This window comes from Barbus barbus, assembly GCF_936440315.1.
Source record: "Barbus barbus genome assembly, chromosome: 7".
NCBI lineage: Eukaryota > Metazoa > Chordata > Actinopteri > Cypriniformes > Cyprinidae > Barbus > Barbus barbus.
Genome location: NC_136735.1, coordinates 3,858,063 through 3,877,409, shown reverse-complemented (window position 1 = coordinate 3,877,409; position 19,347 = coordinate 3,858,063). Strand labels below are relative to the sequence as shown.

General features: G+C 36.0%; 1 protein-coding gene across 1 annotated transcript in view; it reads left to right on the top strand.

Moving 5' to 3' along the window:
* Nucleotides 1-5,409: 5,409 nt before the first annotated feature.
* LOC306872980 (B-cell receptor CD22-like) overlaps nucleotides 5,410-19,347 on the top strand; it is a 49,637-nt gene continuing 35,699 nt past the window's right edge. The window contains exons 1-9 of the mRNA XM_079421959.1: nucleotides 5,410-5,498; nucleotides 5,749-5,815; nucleotides 6,295-6,639; nucleotides 6,738-6,986; nucleotides 9,037-9,381; nucleotides 9,480-9,728; nucleotides 9,820-10,062; nucleotides 10,141-10,258; nucleotides 10,452-10,497. Of these exons, the coding sequence (XP_079278085.1) occupies nucleotides 5,484-5,498; nucleotides 5,749-5,815; nucleotides 6,295-6,639; nucleotides 6,738-6,986; nucleotides 9,037-9,381; nucleotides 9,480-9,728; nucleotides 9,820-10,062; nucleotides 10,141-10,258; nucleotides 10,452-10,497 (1,677 nt within the window). The 5' untranslated portion in view covers nucleotides 5,410-5,483. The remainder of the gene's footprint in view (nucleotides 5,499-5,748; nucleotides 5,816-6,294; nucleotides 6,640-6,737; nucleotides 6,987-9,036; nucleotides 9,382-9,479; nucleotides 9,729-9,819; nucleotides 10,063-10,140; nucleotides 10,259-10,451; nucleotides 10,498-19,347) is intronic.

The following is a 19,347-nucleotide window of genomic DNA, read 5'->3' as shown; positions in this document are numbered from 1 at the left end:
TCTTGAAATCTTGCTACTCAAGCTAAGTATGAAAATTTTTATAGGCTACATATATACTTATTTGCTTCTTTTCCATTTTGCATTTACTTGTACTTTTACTTTCAATACTTAATTACGTTTAAGATTTAAAAAATACTTTTCTTAAGTAGAATAAATATCACATACGTTAAGACTTTTGCTCAAGTAATATTCTAAACGGAGACTTTCGTTGTGTTTTTGTTTGTTTAGTGATATTTACTCATGAGTCCCTGGTTGGTCCTGAACAGTTAAACAGCCTGCTGTTCTTCAGAAAAATCCTAGCTTCGTTCCCATGGACACCTTTTATTTGACCTAATTCTGGATATTTCCAGCCTAAGACCTGTGATTAATCCATATCTAAAGCCGTGTCTACACCAAGAGAATCCATTATCAGTTGATGCGGTGAGTGGCACGAGGCTACAACTCTTCTACAGTAACCTCCTTCTGTTCCGAATCTTGGAAACATGCTGTGTAGGCTATGCATTGAATGTGGAACCTAAAAAAACAAGCGCGCATAAGAAAGCGATTGCACACGATCACAGATTGCACGCTTCCCTGCTGAAACATAATAACCCGTGATATTCTGGCCATATAGCCCATCTAAGTCATTCATCTCACAATATCAACAGGCGCCTCATGTAGGCTACACTTCTTGCGCTTCGTTTGGGCACCACAAGGTGTCACTGTAGCCTCAAAGCTTACCTCTCGACTACTCTGGCTCGATTGCTATTCCTGCGGTAAAACACGCCCTCCTCATTACCTTACAGACAAAGAAATGTAGAAATAAATAAAAGTGGAAATAATTAAATGTATAAATAATAACAAAATATGGAAAAAATCATAAATACATAAGGAAATAAAATTATAAATAATTATTTATTTTTGCTTTTTTAATTTCTTTGTATATTTATTTATTTTTGCTTTTTTACATTTCTTTGAACATTTATTTATTTATTTCTAAGTGATCAGGGGCCCGTTTCAGAAAGGAGGTTAAGTGAAAACTCGGAGTATGTTAAGCCTGAAATCAGGGAAACTCTGGGTTTTCTGTTTCAGAATGGGAGGTTTGTCAAACCTGGGAAAGCAGGGTAAGTCAAGCCCGTTTCTGAAAGAGAGGTAACTTATACTCAGAGTCAGTTACTGTGGTAACTTACTCTGTGAACCTAACCTGGTCGGGAGCAGGTTTTCTTTGGTAAACCCAGAGTTTCTTTCCGTCTCCTCCCCCTTTTTAAAGTGTAAGCGATGTTTTAATACCGCATTCATTTATGCTGCAAAATTGCCTTTCTTACTGAGTATTTTTAGTCTTATTTCAAGTACAAACGTTTAAAAATTCTTAAGTTAAGATGCATTTTCTATAGATGAAAAATGATCTAGATATTTAGTCTAGTTAAAATATAAAATTGTTCTCCATAGGGTAAGAAAAATAATCTTAATGCAAACGGAAACAAGAATAGGCTATTTTTAATTTCTTACCCCATTGCCAGATAATTTGGAAAATAAAATAAAAAATCACTTAAATATTTTGTTTTCCCTTCATGGAAACAAGACTAAATACCTTATAGCCTATTTATTTGAGCGGTACCATTTTAAATGGTAGTTTTCTTTACAACATCAGAGATGCAGAGCACATTATAAGTCCTGTATGCAGAATTTAAGGAAAGTGTGCATCGCTCTCATGCTCTTTCTGATCATTTTTTTTCCTGGGCACAAATCCGTCCAAGAGGAGTATCTCAGGACTGTAGGTCAGTGGTGTAGAAATCGGTTTAAATGAGGCTAATCTGATAAATGACGTTCACTTGATAACATCTTTCTGTGACCTCTGGAAGTAACCCAAAATAATCAGAATGTCCTTCAGGATTTCCAGTGTGGTTGGATGCACTGATGACAAGCATATCCCCATCATCGCACCTTCTGAAACCGATTATTACTGTATGGAATGGAAGGATGCCAGATGGAGGGGTAGTACGAGCCATAACCACCACCACAGCTGTTAAACTAATTATTCACAATTTTCTGGTCATCTTTATTTCCTAATACAAAAGCAAAAGTTATTCTTTTTACTTTTGAACTTTAGAAATCTTCCAATACTTGACCATCTCTTCATCTGTCAGTGGTGCTGGTGCAGGTTCTCCATCTGCCTTCTTGCTGTCGACAAATCAGTAGTTAATTGTATTACTCTAATTAAGAAATGTAACAGGTTGGATTAGAAAATATTTAATTATGTGAAAATAGTGTTTTAGACTATGTGGAAAAAGCTGCAGTGCATTGAAATAGACATTTAATGATATTTAATAATGTCAAATGTTTGTAAAGTCATTTAGCCCAAACCCATGAATCTTTCATGTTTAAAGCTTTACCTTGATTGAATTGTATTTTTATACTTCATTTTAGCTGCTGCCACGTTCTTGTTTCGTTTTCCTTTTTTTTTTTTTTTTTTTTTTTTTTGTGGCCATGAGATATCGTTAAAATGAATATTAGTTAAATGATTTACAGTTTTCACCTCTGATATTATATCGGTTATTAAGTTATAGACAGTTATTAAGAATTCATGTTAAGCATTGATGGAGGTACGCGCGCTGACGTCTTTTTGACGGGAACTGTTGCCATGGTATGGCGTTCCGATCGGCTCTTTAATATGACTTTGCTACATGCACTCGTCTCAATGAACGTCTCACTCAACGTCTTATTTTTTTTTTCTTTCTGCTATTTATTCCATTCATTTTAAGACGCAGACGTGACGCAGACGTCACGCAGACGTCACGTAAATCACGCGTGGCAGTGAAGTGTCGAGTCAGACGTCACGCGTCATTCACGTGTGGCAGTGAAGTTATTAATTATTTTTTTCTCTAACACGTATTTAACACTCTACTCAACATGGCTCAGTGCAGTGTGCCAGCGGTTGCGATCGGTTCTTTAATATGACTTTGCAACATGCACTCGTCTCAATGAACGTGACACTTGCGTCTGTCTTATAACCTGATGTCTGCGTCTGTGATTTATATATAGGATATTGTGTGTGTGTTGTTTAACCCACATTTTGAGGGCCAAATGCCCCCACAAAGATAGAAATATGAAGAAACAAACTTGATATAGGCTATTGCATTTTTATAGCTTATTGTTGGGGTTGTTATTGTGTTTTTTTATATAGTTTTAAAAGGCCTAGGCTACAGGACTTTGGTAGACTAGAAAACAGACAACTCGATCGCGTTTTCTGTAGATCCTTTAAATAGAAGAATAGAATTGAAAAATAGGCTACTATTTTTTTTATATATAAGTCACCTGTGGTGAAAAAAAAAAACGACTGTAAACTTTTTTTTAAATAGTTTGTAAACTATTATTTGACTTTTGTTTATGACGTTCTGCCCCTTTATTAAACATTTAAAATATTCACAAATTAATATGGATTTTTTTTTTTTTTGATTTTACTGGATTTCTAAGGCCAAATTATTTTCCCGCAGTGCTGAATGAGAAGAGCCATCTCTGGAACCATACAGAGAGCTGATTTATAGGTGGTTTATAGGCTAATGATAATAAATGTGGATATGTAAATAAAATCAGGATATGTTGTTTAAGTGTGATGTTAAAAACCATGGGAGACTTGAAAGAGAAACTCTGGGTCTATGTTAATTCTCTTCCGGCTTTTATGATTATTATGCCAAAATATTTCTGTACCTGATACAAATCTAAATGTTTTTATGCACAAGCAAAGACATTTAGGCTAAATAATAATAATAGCTTAATACTAATAAACTGTGCTCACCTTTCTCTTTTGAGGTGTAGGCCTAACTGTTTTTAAGTATAATTCTGTTAACTGTCAGATCGCCTGTCAATCAAACTTCGGCGAAACTCGAAAACGAAATATTTCTAAACTCTAAAATTAAACATTACATAGGCTATTACAAATATTATTTATGTTAGTTAAATCAGCCCAAATGTTTACAACTACTCTTTTGTGTTGGTCAAGAGACTCCTAGTGGTGAATAGTAGCCTAGGCTACATGATTTCTTGATAAGTAGGCTATCTGTGCATATGTTGACAAGAAACAATGGCAAACAAATATTTTAACATGAACATTTGTGTAAATTCATTACTATTTGGAATAAAAGCTATACAGGTAAAATCACTTAATTAAATACAACTGAAGATCAGTGGGAAAAAAATAATAAAGAATGAGTGAGTGGAATGTGCTGGAAACCGCCCTTGCAGCAGACTATGGCAGACGTCACGTTCGGCAGACGCAGACGTCACGTTCGGCACACGAACGAGTGATGTGGCAGACGCAGACGAGACGTTCGGCAGACGCAGACGTCACGTTCATTGAGACGAGTGCATGTAGCAAAGTCATATTAAAGAGCCGATCGGAACGCCATACCATGGTGAATCATGATCATGACTCTTCATCGTCTTAGTGCACGCGCTTAACTCAGTCAACCTACTTAGAGTTGAGTAAACTAACTCAGTTCAGCTATTCTGTAACCTAAATCTCAGAGTTTCCCATCTCAGAGTAAGTCAACTCAGAGTTTCCCATCTCAGAGTAAGTCAACTCAGAGTTCAAGTTTAAACTCAGAGTTGGTTGAACCTCCTTATTGAAACGGGCCCCAGTTTAATTTGTGCTAAAGTTTGTTCAAACCCTCAAACCACCAGCAGAGGTCACCATCTCCTGCTACTGACCTCAACATTAATGCACATCAGCTGTAAATCACTAAATTCATCTTCATGTGTGTGTTGTTTTCTCCTGTACTGTGTTCAAAGTCCTTCATATGTTTGTATTATAATTCCATTCAGCCTCTCCTCTGGTTCTTCAGTCTCTGTTTGCTTTAATAGCGGTTCTTTACCTCTTTATTTGAATGTGTTTGCTTGTATTTCCTGCTTCATTTCTGACGGAAGCGAAGGATGTTGCATCATTTGAATATCATTTCTGATTGTTTCTTAATGAGAGGAGTTTGCAGTTATGTATCATAGGTATGTATCTGAGTAAATCATCTGATCATCTGCTTTTATCTAATCATCTGATCATCTGCTTTTATCTAATGGACCGAGATGACAGTCACGTGACCAATCAGCTGTCTATGACTGACAAAAGAGTTTGAAAGAGTACACTGTCAAAAAAATTATTAATACTTGATTTATTTTATTATAAATATGACATTTTCTCAGTCAGAATGGCCTAGAGTTGTTTAATTGACAGTTAGTTTTCAGAGAATATAAATTTAATGGACAATAACAGCTAGCTTATATTAAAACTAAAGTCTGGTTACACAGTCCTGTTCTCTAAACATCTTTTGAAAATGTGCTCAAATTAACTTGTATTGCTATCTTATTGTTATTTTTAGTTCAGCAATGTTATTTTCCTCTTAAAGGAGTGACCTGTTTCTGCTGCTGGGTATTAAAAGCAGTGTTAACCACACAAAGCCAGTAGCTGAAGTGCATGAGTTAAAACAGTCTGTCATTTAGCTGCTGTTGATCTGATGAGCTTCAACACGGTAAGACAAACACACTCGTACTTCAATAAAACCTGATGATTATTTCTGTAGATGAAGCTATTATAACACATGATTCCTGACATGAGAAATATCTTCTGTTCATCTCAATGATCAGTTCATTTACACACACTGATGTTGTGCATTAATAATCTTCAGATGTGCAAAGATCTTACGTACACTAAGAGCTGTTTAGGGTGTTCTGCATATACTGTTTATTAGCATAAAAGTGATAATTAATGCTGTATTATAGATATATTTTACGGTGGTGGTGGTCAGAATGGCTCCTTGTCTTCCTCTGATCTTTCTGCTTTTTCACAGTAAGTTATTCACATTATAAAAAATATTACATTTTATTTTCAAAAACCCCATAATGAGCAAGTAATGGGCAGTTTTCTGTGCAATATTGATGTACTTCCTTTTGAAACAGGAAGTTAGGCTGTGCAGATCAAGACTATTTATGGCCGTTTTCTCAGAAGAATGTGTTTAGTTCACAAGTTCAGAACTGAGATGTCAGCTAAAAGCCACAAAACTCACAGTTTAATGTCACCAGGTCTTTAATAAAATCAGCTTTATTTTCTTAGTCTCATTTTTTCATTATTTTATAGTGCGGTGTATTGTTCATTTTACTTCTGTTTCTGTGTTTATTTCTGTAACATCCTCCGTCTAAACTGATTAATTCACAATGAGATTATTTATAACAAATAATATATTCTGAGAACTTTTCACATTTTCATGAGTTTTAATGGCCCGTTGTAACTAATAAAACATGTTCATCCTGATGAATTGTGTGTTTCAGGGGTTTCTAGTGCTGGTTGGGGTGTGAGTTACAGTCCTTCACACATCTGTGCACTAAAGAACTCATCAGTGATAATGAGCTGCACTTATACATACCCTACTGGATATCAGATCAGGAAAGTGTTCTGGACCAAAAACCCTGTAAAGGGTAAAGAGTATCCAGATCTGTCTGAGGACCCTGAATACAGTCAGAGGCTTCAGTATCTGGGAGATAAACAGCAGAACTGCACCATCAGACTGAGTCATGTGACACAGAAAGATGAACACATGTACTATTTCAGATTCATCACTTATAGTTCTGATGGTAAATGGACTGGTCATCCAGGAGTGACTCTTACTGTCACAGGTGACTTTGATGAGGTTTCACTCTTCTTCTGTGCATTATGTTGAATAATAATCAGTGTCTGACAGCAGCACTAGATATAATGTGTGTGTTGTGTTCAGATCTTCAGGTGGAGTCTCCTAAGAGAGTGACAGAGGGTCATAATGTCCGTCTGACATGTAAAAGCAGCTGCGCTCTGACTGACAGAGCAACATTCATCTGGTACAGAAACTCACAGCCATTAACTGAGAGAAGAGACGGAAACAATCAACTCCTGCTGCAGTCAGTCAGAAGAGAGGATGCAGGCAGATATAGCTGTGCTCTACATGGACACACTTACATCTCTCCTGCTGTTCAGCTCAGTGTCACGTGTGAGTACAGACTGAAGTTGTCTTTGAAAAGTTAGCAGAGTTCAGGGCTTCCTGTGTCTGATGAATCAATGGGTTTTTTGGGAGCTCTTGTCCTTTCTCTAAAATCATAAGTCATATAAATATCTCATTAACTCCAGCACTGCTTCAATGCTACTTTAGCACTCCGTATGTGTGGAAAAACATGAGGACTTTGCTGTGAAGTATTACTTGCCTGTTTCATTTACAATACATGTGACTGATGCATTTGAATCACATTAAGTTTATTAATTTATGTTAAAACTATGTAATCCAAATGGATGGAAAATGTGTATGTAATTGAGATATAATTTAAATGTGTTACCAAAATGTTTTTGAGAGTGTAAGCCAGACATAAACAAACACTCTTACTTGTTCTTGAACACACACACAATAAAAGCAACTCTATATCAAGCTGCTGACAGGACCGTGAGAAACTAAAACTAAAACAGTCAGTTTGGGCGGATCACATTAACATCAAATCAGAAAATACTATGAAATACTGGGCCTTTTCAACAGTCACTAAAAGGAAAAAAATATAATTTTTAAGGTTGAGAAGGAAATTATTTACAAATGTGCTTTGTCATTGATTAAAATGCATAAAATTAAGTATATACATATATATTTAAATCTGGTTCATCGCACTGGGACAACTAACCAATCACAATACATTTAGTTTTTTGGAAGGCGGGCCTTCATCAAACCCAGAACTATTCGAGTGGTTTGTGTCAGGCTGGGGAGAAAGGTATTGTAATTATGTAAATTATGTGAAAAATACTGCGATTTTCGAACCACCAAGCATGAGAGCATGTTCTAGTACACCCCCAAAACAAAATCAAGACTTTGTAAAAGAGTATAATAGGACCCCTTTAACACAGTCCTGTATCTTCACATCATTCATTAGTTATAAATAAGGCCTTTTCTCAGTCAGAATGGCCTAGAGTTGTTTAATTGACAGTTAGTTTTCAGAGAATATAAATTTAATGGACAATAACAGCTAGCTTATATTAAAACTAAAGTCTGGTTCTCTAAACATCTTTTGAAAATATGCTCAAATTAACTTGCATTGCTATCTTATTGTTATTTTTAGTTCAGCAATGTTATTTTCCTCTTAAAGGAGGGACCTGTTTCTGCTGCTGGGTATTAAAAGCAGTGTTAACCGCACAAAGCCAGTAGCTGAAGTGCATGAGTTAAAACGGTCAGTCATTTAGCTGCTGTTGATCTGATGAGCTTCAACACGGTAAGACAAACACACTCGTACTTCAATAAAACCTGATGATTATTTCTGTAGATTAAGTTATTATAACACATGATTCCTGACATGAGAAATATCTTCTGTTCATCTCAATGATCAGTTCATTTACACACACTGATGTTGTGCATTAATAATCTTCAGATGTGCAAAGATCTTACTTACACTAAGAGCTGTTTAGGGTGTTCTGCATATACTGTTAATTAGCATAAAAGTGATAATTAATGCTGTATTATAGATATATTTTACGGTGATGGTGGTCAGAATGGCTCCTCGTCTTCCTCTGATCTTTCTGCTTTTTCACAGTAAATTATTCACATTATAAAAATATTACATTTTATTTTCAAAAACCCCATAATGAGCAAGTAATGGGCAGTTTTCTGTGCAATGTTGATGTACTTCCTTTTGAAACAGGAAGTTAGGCTGTGCAGATCAAGACTATTTATGGCCGTTTTCTCAGAAGAATGTGTTTAGTTCACAAGTTCAGAACTGAGATGTCAGCTAAAAGCCACAAAACTCACAGTTTAATGTCACCAGGTCTTTAATAAAATCAGCTTTATTTTCTTAGTCTCATTTTTTCATTATTTTATAGTGCGGTGTATTGTTCATTTTACTTCTGTTTCTGTGTTTATTTCTGTAACATCCTCCGTCTAAACTGATTAATTCACAATGAGATTATTTATAACAAATAATATATTCTGAGAACTTTTCATGTTTTCATGAGTTTCAATGGCCCGTTGTAACTAATAAAACATTTTCATCCTGATGAATTCTGTGTTTCAGGGGTCTCTAGTGCTGGTTGGGGTGTGTGTTACAGTCATTCACACATCTGTGCACTAAAGAACTCATCAGTGATAATGAGCTGCACTTATACATACCCTACTGGATATCAGATCAGGAAAGTGTTCTGGACCAAAGGACCTAAAATAAAGGATGAAGAGTCTCCAGATCTGTCTGAGGACCCTGAATATCATCAGAGGCTTCAGTATCTGGGAGATAAACAGCAGAACTGCACCATAAGACTGAGTCATGTGACACAGAAAGATGAACACATGTACTATTTCAGATTCATCACTAGACCTGATGGTAAATGGATTGGTAAACTAGGAGTGACTCTTACTGTCACAGGTGACTTTGATGAGGTTTCACTCTTCTTCTGTGCATTATGTTGAATAATAATCAGTGTCTGACAGCAGCACTAGATATAATGTGTGTGTTGTGTTCAGATCTTCAGGTGGAGTCTCCTGAGAGAGTGACAGAGGGTCATAATGTCCGTCTGACATGTAAAAGCAGCTGCGCTCTGACTGACAGAGCAACATTCATCTGGTACAGAAACTCACAGCCATTAACTGAGAGAAGAGACAGAAACAATCAACTCCTGCTGCAGTCAGTCAGAAGAGAGGATGCAGGCAGATATAGCTGTGGTCTACATGGACACACTTACATCTCTCCTGCTGTTCAGCTCAATGTCACGTGTGAGTACAGATTTATTTGTACTTCTTAAAAAAAAACTGCAGACTGTGTTTGAATTAAATGATTTAAGGATTTTATTTGTATCCTTTTTAGATGCACCCAGGAATGTCTCAGTGTCCATAAATGGATCTGGTGAAATAGTGGAGGGAGATTCAGTGACTCTGATCTGCAGCAGTGATTCAAACCCACCTGCTCTGAACTTCAGCTGGTTTAAGAAGGATCAAAGCTCATCTGTTGGATCTGGACAGAGTTTCAGTGCACTACAGAGTGGACGCTTCTACTGTGAGGCTTACAATCAACATGGATCTCAGAGATCAGACGCTGTTACTGTCACAGGTGAAGCTTTTATTAACACACTCCTGTATCTTCACATCATTCATCAGTTTATTAATTATGATGATCTTCATCTTTCAGTTCATCATGGTGCTGGTAGGAATGTGATTGTGATCACAGCTGCATCTGGAGGAGGATTCATCATCATCATCATCATCATCATCATCATCATCACCATCATCATCTTCAGGTCTATAATGTGCCTTAAATGGAAAAAAAAACAAAAACAAACAACAACAACAACAACAACAGACGCTGTGATTGTATTTGTTCATTCTAGGTTTAGTAGCAGGCAATGACTCATTTGATAGTAAATCTTTAATAATAGTATTAATATTTTATGTTATTTGAATAGAGTTAAGTGCTAAATGCTGTTAATGATATTATCACAGGAGAAAACAACGGGATGTTAAAACTGAAGATTTCTCAGTCAAACAGGTAAAGCAGATAAATATCTGCATTTTACATCAAAACTTTGGTCTGATTTCATCTGTGTGGTATTGATCTGAAGAATTTGAGACAAACTTCAGTAGACTGACAATCTACACTTCTATCACTTCTCAGATCAAATTAAAAAGTAATAATTTGTAATTGTCTCATATTTCAGAATGATCTCTATTCTGACGTGTCTCAGAGAGTTTCAGAGCCTCTTTCTGAACCCGATACAGTCAATGACGCTCTGTATGCCAGTGTCAAACCCAGCAGAGGAGAAACTCCTGAATCCAGAGATACTGAGGAGATCCACTACGCTACTGTCGAATATCACCGAAAGAAAGAGAAGAACAGACCGGACGACAATGAATGCCAGTATGACAATATAAGAGTTCATCAGCCTGGTGCTGCCGTGAGGTGAGAAACACTTAACTAGCACTAATTTAACCAGTAACATCTTAACCAGCACAGATCATCTAATCTAAGCTGTTGTCTTAATTGTTTGTTATTTAGGCGATCAAATGTAGAAACTGTGGAGGAGCTTTCAGTGATCTACAGCAGCGCCAAATGAGAAACAAAGTATATTATGTTCTATTGTGTAGTAATGCATGTTTTATAAAGAGTTTCCACTCATGTTTTGGTTTGTCTGCTCTTAAATCTATGGCTAATGCTTCAATAAACCTGATTAGTTATTAACTGCCATGCAGTTTAAGGCTGTAGTGTTTTACTGCTTAAACAGACTGAAGGACCTCTAGTGGTTGATGTGTGAATGTTTCTTCATGGATGCATCAAACAGAATTTTGAAATGCAAATACTTTCCCTCCCAAAAACTTTCTTTTTTTTGTGTTTTAGTATCAAAAAGTGGATGTTTGATGCACTTTTCCCCTAAGTGTGAATGCATTTTATGTGATGATAATTACATATATTTTGTAAACATTCCATATTTTGATCCACCAGCTTCGAATGATATCAGTCGATTGAATGGCCGTTATCAGGGGTTATCAGGTCACAGATATGGACCAGAAGGGATCTGCTGAGCCTACTGGTAAGCTGAGAATGCTGTTATCATCGATCCACATCCTTAATCACCGCACACATATATGAAGGTGAAGTTACCACTGGAGTACCAGCAGAGGCGATCATTTCCCCAACAACTGCACACGGACCAAAGACCAGCATAATAACACATTAAACGATGGATTTAGATGACTTCAGGACACATATACAGGTACCGTCTCCTAAAATACTCCAAGTTATTAATTTAAAATTTGCCCATGGTGGGAAAGGGATCGTGTAAAGTCCACACATTTACCGTGTGTTTACCATAGTAACTGTCGACCATATCATGTGTAGTCAATGCACAGTAACCACAAAATATACCATGCTTCTCCCACCGTAACAATAGTTTTACTGTGGTATTTGTAGTTAAAGCACAATAACTTCAATATTTACTATGGGTTTACCACAGTAACCGTATTTCACTGTGGTATTTGTAGTTAAAACACAATAACTTCAATATTTACTATGAGTTTACCTCAGTAACCGCAGTTTTACTGTGGTATTTGTAGTTAAAGCACACGAACAACAATACTTACCATGTTTTTACCATGGCAACTGTTTTTACTGTATACTATTTTTAAAGCACAGTAACCACAACGCTTTTCACGCCTTTAATATGTTTTTGTGAAGTAATTGTAATTCAATATTTTTTTTCTGTCTTGTAGTTAAGTCAGAGCACATACTCCAGCAGCTGTTTTAAGAAGCCATCTCTTGTAAAGGTTCTCTCTCTCCCTCTCTCTCTCTCTCTCAGTGCATGCTGGGAAGTGATAGTGTGGGAGGGTGAACACGGTGAGAGGGAAAATTGAAAGTTTTTACCCAACTACTCTTTTGGGAGTTTTTGGAAGGGGTTCTGCGTGTTAATTTTTGCAAGATTGGTTTGATTCGTCAAATTTATAATTTTGTCGTTTGTGTATAATAGGTTAATATTGTCGTGTCGGAGATGGAGATGGCGTTGCATGTGAGTATGCAGGCGTCATCTCTGTCGCTCCGTCAGCGTCAGGTGTGTCACGAATGCTGGAGAATCTGTGGAAGACGTGCTGGTAGAGGTCGCTAAAAAAGCGGGACATGAAAATATTGTCTATGCGTCCCGAATGAACAAAGCGATGGTGATTTTTCTTAAGGATGAACAATTAGTCCACCGTCTGATTGAAAGCGGGATTTCAGTAAGTGGTACTTTTGTTCATGTTCAACCATTAGTGACTCCAACAAGTAAAGTAACAATTTCAAATGTTCCACCGTTCATTGCTGATGCTGAGATTGAGCGTGAGTTAACGCGTTTCGGGAAACTCGCCAGTGGAATCAGAATGGTTCCACTTGGCTGTAGAAATGGGAATTTGAAACATGTGCTGTCGTTTAGGCGACAAGTGTTTATGTTTTTGAATTTGCAAACGCTTAATGTGTTGTTTCGATGCATGTATGAAGGCAGGTTGTTTATGTTATATATGAGCACAGGTGAGATGCGTTGTTATGAATGTGGGCTCATATGTTGCTTATGTTGGGCTCATAAGGTTATCTTGTGCTGTTAGTGCTGTAGCTGGCAGAGTGGTATTGAAACTTAAGTGCAAGAGAATTCACATAGAAATCAAACGGCAATCAATACTGAGGATGTGGAAAATTATAAAGAGCTTCCTACTGAAGAAGTAGAGAATGATGAGGACATTGTTATTGAGAGTGTAAGGAAGGAAAATGAGTTGTCTGATGAGAATGAGCAAAGGGTTGAAAGAGATGAGGAACAGATGTCTGATATAAATGAGGTGGAAAGGATAGAAGATCAGATAAGCAGGGAATGTGAATTAACGGATTCTAGAGAAACTGAAAATCAAGGTGATGTTAAGAAGGTAAATTCATGTGAACCTAAAGAAAAGGTACGAAAATTAGGTGAGGATGAGATGAATGAGGTTGATGATGAGGAAGGTGTTTTATCTGATTTTTCAGACTTGTCAGATGTATCCCAGGTAGGTCGTGATCAGGTTTACTCTTTGGATGAGAGAAACTCTTTTTTGGATGAGACTTTTGGAAAGGTTGCTGATGTTAGGAATTTTTTTCCAGATGTAAAGAGATTTGAATCCTCAGTTCTATATTGGCAAAGGAGGGTAGGAGAAGAGAGTCTGAGTAAACGAAAGAGGTTTCAATTAAAGAAGATTCTTACTAAACTTAGAAAGGGGAAAACCCCTGTTAAACGTAAATCAAACTAATCTTGTGAAATGAGATACATGCCAAGGGTGTCTTTGCAATGCTTTTTTCTTTTTCTGTCTCTTTCTTTTCTCTCCTTATATCTTTTTATGTATATTTTAAGAGTAGGATCCTTAAATATTAATGGAGGGAGAGATAGGAATAAAAGACCAATAATTACAGAATGTTTATCTTAAAGATATTAATGTAATGTTTTTGCAGGAAACACATTCAGATAGTCAAAATTAAGTTGAATTCTATAGCTATAGCACTATAGCGCTATATAGTGCTATAGCTATAGAATTAGCTATATTTATGTATATATTATATAGCACAGTCTAGTAAAATGCTCCTTAAGATTACTCAAGAACTAGAATTAATTGATGTATGGAGAAATAGAAATCAATTAATAAAACAATATACATGGGTTAAAATATTAGACTCTACTGTGACTAGAGCAAGACTGGACAGAACATATGTAAATAAATCAGACAATAATAAAGTTATGAATGTTGGTGTATCTCCTTGTGGTTTTTCTGATCACCATGTAGTGACTATTGATTTTAATACTACAAGGGTATTGCATCCAAAATCTTATTGGCATTTCAATGTCAAACTGTTACATAAGTTTTTTTGTGAAAATTTTAAATGTTTTTGGGAAAAATGGAAACTAGAAAAGGACAAATTCGAAAATGTGATTCAGTGGTGGGAGGTAGGGAAAATTCAAATCAAGAGAAATATTGAAGGCTTGGAGAAAGGTATTAATGATATGGAAAATTTGCTCGATTTGAATGCTTTGGATGAAACTAATGATTTAAAGAAAAAGAGATTAGAGCTGAAAACTCTTTTAGAAGAAAGCGCAAAAGGGGCCTTAGTTCAAGCAAGGATATCTTCCATTAAGGAAATGGATGCTCCAACAAAGTTATTTTTTAATCTAGAACGTAAAGTAGTAAAGCAAAAAAAATATGCTTTATCTTCGGAAGGACAATGGCACATTAACTTCGGATCCCATTGAAATGAGAAAAATTGCAATGCTTTTTTATGCTGAACTTTTTGGGCCTAAAGACTGTGATAATGCGAGTATGGATCAGTTGTTGAAAGGACTACCTAACTTGAAACCTGAGGACAGAGATAAATTGGATAAAATGGTTTCTTATGAAGAACTTTGAGAGGCTGTTATGCAACTGGATGTAGATGGTTTGCCTGCTGAATTTTATAAATCATTTTGGAATGTTCTTGGATGTAACTGGTGAATGTTTTAAAATATGTATTTTACCCAGCAGCTGTCAAAGGGCAGTTTTATCACTTTTGCCTAAAACTGGTGATTTAGGATTGTTGAAAAATCGGCGCCCTGTTACTTTAATGTGCCAAGATTATAAAATATTGTCTAAATGTTTAGCAAATAGATTAAAAACTTTTTAAGTATTGTTGTGAAAAATGAGCAAACATACTGTGTTCCAGGACGCACAATAATGGATAATTTATTTTTAGTATGAGATGTAATTGACCTCTCTATGAGAAATTATTTTAATATTGGTATATTATCAATTAATCAAGAAAAAGCATTTGATTGTGTGGGCCATAATTACCTTCTAAATGTTTTGAAAGCTTTTGGGTTTGGATAAACTTTTATCTCATGGATAAAATGATTATATAGAGGTGCTTCTGTAATGCTTAAGGTGGGAGGGGGATTGAGTTGCCCAGTTCCTGCTAGAAGGGGAATAAGACAGGGTTGTCCACTTTCTGGACAACTCTATAGCTTAGCTATTGAGCCTTCACTAATTAAGCTAAAAAATAGTTTGAAAGGTCATATACCAGGAGATGTTAATGGTTTAAGTGTCTCTGTTTCTACAGTTTGGAAAAATAGGAAAGGAAAAGCTAAGACACACAGAGAGAGAGAGAGCTCAGATAGCACACGTACGTCTGCAAGATGTCTGTTAAAGATCTCTTGATCTGGAAACCATCTGCTGTCTACAAACGTCTGACAGATGTCTTTAAGATGTCAGTTTTACATACATTCTAAATCATAAACATCTTAAAGACATCTAATAGACATCTATTTGACATCTAAAAGGAAACGTCCTATAGACGTATTGCAGATGAACAAACACCCTAAAAAATACGTCTTGCAGATGTAAATGCAGACATCAAATAGATGTCTCCGAGATGTATGTGTGCTATCAGGGAGAGAGAGAGAGAACCTTGACAAAAGATGGCTTCTTAAAACAGCTGCTGGAGTATGTGCTCTGACTTAACTACAAGACAAAAAAAAAATATTGAATTACAATTACTTCACAAAAACATATTAAAGGCGTGGAAAGCGTTGTGGTTACTGTGCTTTAAAAATAGTATACAGTAAAAGTTACCTTGGTAAAAACATGGTAAGTATTGTTATTATTGCTATAACTACAAATACCACAGTAAAACTACGGTTACTGAGGTAAACTCACAGTAAATATTGAAGTTATTGTGTTTTAACTACAACTACCACAGTAAAACTACGGTTACTCTGGTAAACTCATAGTAAATATCAAGGTTATTGTGCTTTATCTACAAATACCACAGTAAAACTATGGTTACCGAGGTAAACTCATAGTAATTATTGAGGTTATTGTGCTTTAACTACAAATACCACAGTAAAACTATGGTTACGGTGGGAGAAGCATGGTATATTTTGTGGTTACTTTGCATTGACTACACATGACATGGTCGACAGTTACTATGGTAAACATACGGTAAATGTGTGGACTTTTTACACGATCCCTTTCCCACCATAGGCAAATTTTAAATTAATAACTTGGAGTATTTTATGAGACGGTACCTGTATATGTATATGACCGTTAAAAAGATTTTCATTTATAAAGCTCTACAAACCTTACTGACAGATGTTTTAGTGCACTTCCTGCAAATATGGAAAAAATAAAGGGTCTCAATGAAATATGTGCAGTTTCACATGATTAGTGCAAATTGCCACATGACCAGAGCAGTTTACTTCCTGTTTACACCTTGAGCAGATGATGGATGCATCAAAGCTCCAAAACAAAATGCTAGTAAAGTGTGTTAACATAAAGATATGACAAAGATTTTTGGTACACATTATCTTTAGGGTGTCTAGTATTAATATATGCATTTGTATATATTTAGTTTTGTTGAGTGTGGTCATAGAGTGAGTAAACATGTTGATGGTCACAATAGTGACCGGTGGGATAACAGTGAACTTAGGTATACAATATAAATCCAATTGCAGTTGCTAGTAAAAATGACAATAAAATGTTGCAATGACAAAATATTGCACTAAATTAAAAATTAAAATGTTGCAAAAAATGTACAATAATGATGTTGTAATACTCGTAGCACACACACCTCTTGTTACATTAGATGTTTCTAAAGTCACTGGAGCTACATTTCGCACCTCATAAAATTGCCATACAAACACCCCATCTGGCCAAAGCTGTGGATCATGCATATCGCCCACATTTTTACATTCAACAGTTACTTTAAAAGAACTATATAGACTCTGAGTAGAGTCCATCTTTTGACAAATAACATCACATGAGAGTTTTTCCCATCAAAAAACTCCCATCATGCACTGCAGTATGAATAATTATTGTCACCAATGTTGAGGATCCTATAATAAGTGTTCATGTCTAAAAGCCTGAGTAGTAATTTTTTTTCTTTAATGTATGTGTTTGTTTTACACTCTTTGGCCACCAGGTGGTCAAAGCAAATTAAGCCTCGAGAACTTAACCCTTTTGAGAACCACTTGGCTGAAATCTTCAAAGCTTAATCATTAATTAAAAGAATCAATGAAGCAGTGTTAAAGTTAATGAGGTAATTAAGAGATTCATTGAGTGATGATTGACCATTATTAATGAAAATGAGAAGTTGTGATTTTCTAGGCCGATATGGCTAGGAACTATAATCTTGTTCCGGCGTAATAATCAAGGAAATGATATGACGCAGCACCTGAAAGTAGTCCCCAGCTATATCATAACTAGTTATCTAGCTGGGGACTACTTTCAGGCGCTGCGTAATATCATTGCGCCTGCTGCACCCATGGTACAGCAGCAAAGTCAACTTTTCATTTTCTGTCAGTCATAGTAGTGTACGATGTAACTACAGAAAACTCAAGCTTTAAATAGGAAAATTATCAAAACTCTTTAGTAATTTTTGATGACCAAATGCTAATGGTCTAATCCGATTCAATGATCTATGCTAAGATAAGATAAAAGTGCTGCCGCCAGACCCGGAGATCGGCTGAATGGCTTCAAAAACGGTAAAACTCAACTGTTTAACTCTTGGGGAGTTGTAAAATGAGCCTATATCCAAAAAAGTGAAGTGTTCCTTTAAGCATCACATTTTGAGATTTTGCTACATTTCTGTGGAATTGTGATTTGCTTGATAAATCTTTTGTCAGTGTTTTCAGTGCCACAGGCAGCAGATTATATTGTAAGCCTGGACCCTGGAGGAGGACATTAGGAGCTTCTAGAAGGTATCAGATCTTCTATTTCATCTCTATAAGTTAAGCATTCTCAAAATATAAATGATGTGAACGAAGGATCATTTTTCAGGTCTTTAAGGATCCTTCAGAATGAATATGTACAATTTTAAATTATTTTACAAAATTTGTATTTAAAAATAATAACGTCATGAAGTCTTGTTACACATTGATTATATTTTTAATTTATTTGAAATGAAAGAATGATATAGAGACTAAAGTGAAATTGAAATCCAAATGGTAAATTTCCGGAGCCGAAAAAAGGATGTTTTGACTGCTATATACATAATATTTATTTCTGTAGTCAAGTCAAGTCACCTTTATTTATATAGCGCTTTTAACAATACAGATTGTGTCAAAGCACGGATAGAGTGTCAGTAATGTATAATAATAAGATGAAACACTCCATTTTCAGTTAAAGGCATTTCATTATTGAATTCAGTGATGTCATTGTCTAGCTCAGTTTAGTTTAAATAGTATCTGTGAAATCAAATTGACGATAATCGCTAGAAATCAAGTGTCCCCAACTGAGCAAGCCAGAGGCGACAGCGGCAAGGAACCAAAACTCCCTCTGTGACAGAATGGAGAAAAAACCTTGGGAGAAACCAGGCTCAGTCGGGGAGCCAGTTCTCCTCTGGCCTCTGCTGTAGTATTAGTACTTGTTTTATAAATGCAATGATGCCCATGATCACAAACAAGCTTGTCATATAAGAGGAAAAATTGACCCACTACAGACCCGGATCCAATATCTAATGCGATAAAGTTTTTTTTTTTTTTTTGGTGATCGTCAATCAGGCCTTATAAACAAGCAGAATAGCCTGCATTTCTTATCATTTATGAATATTACATTTATTCATTTAGCTGACGCTTTTATCCAAAGCGACTTACAATTGCTATATATGTCAGAGGTCGCACGCCTCTGGAGCAACTAGGGGTTAAGTGTCTTGCTCAGGGACACATTGGTGTCTCACAGTGGATTCGAACCCGGGTCTCTCACACCAAAGGCATGTGTCTTATCCACTGCGCCATCACCACCAACATATTATTTACTTACGTATTTATTTACTCAAGGTCACTTGCCACTCCTATTTTTTTATTAAAATAGTTTTACATATGTTTGTTGAATG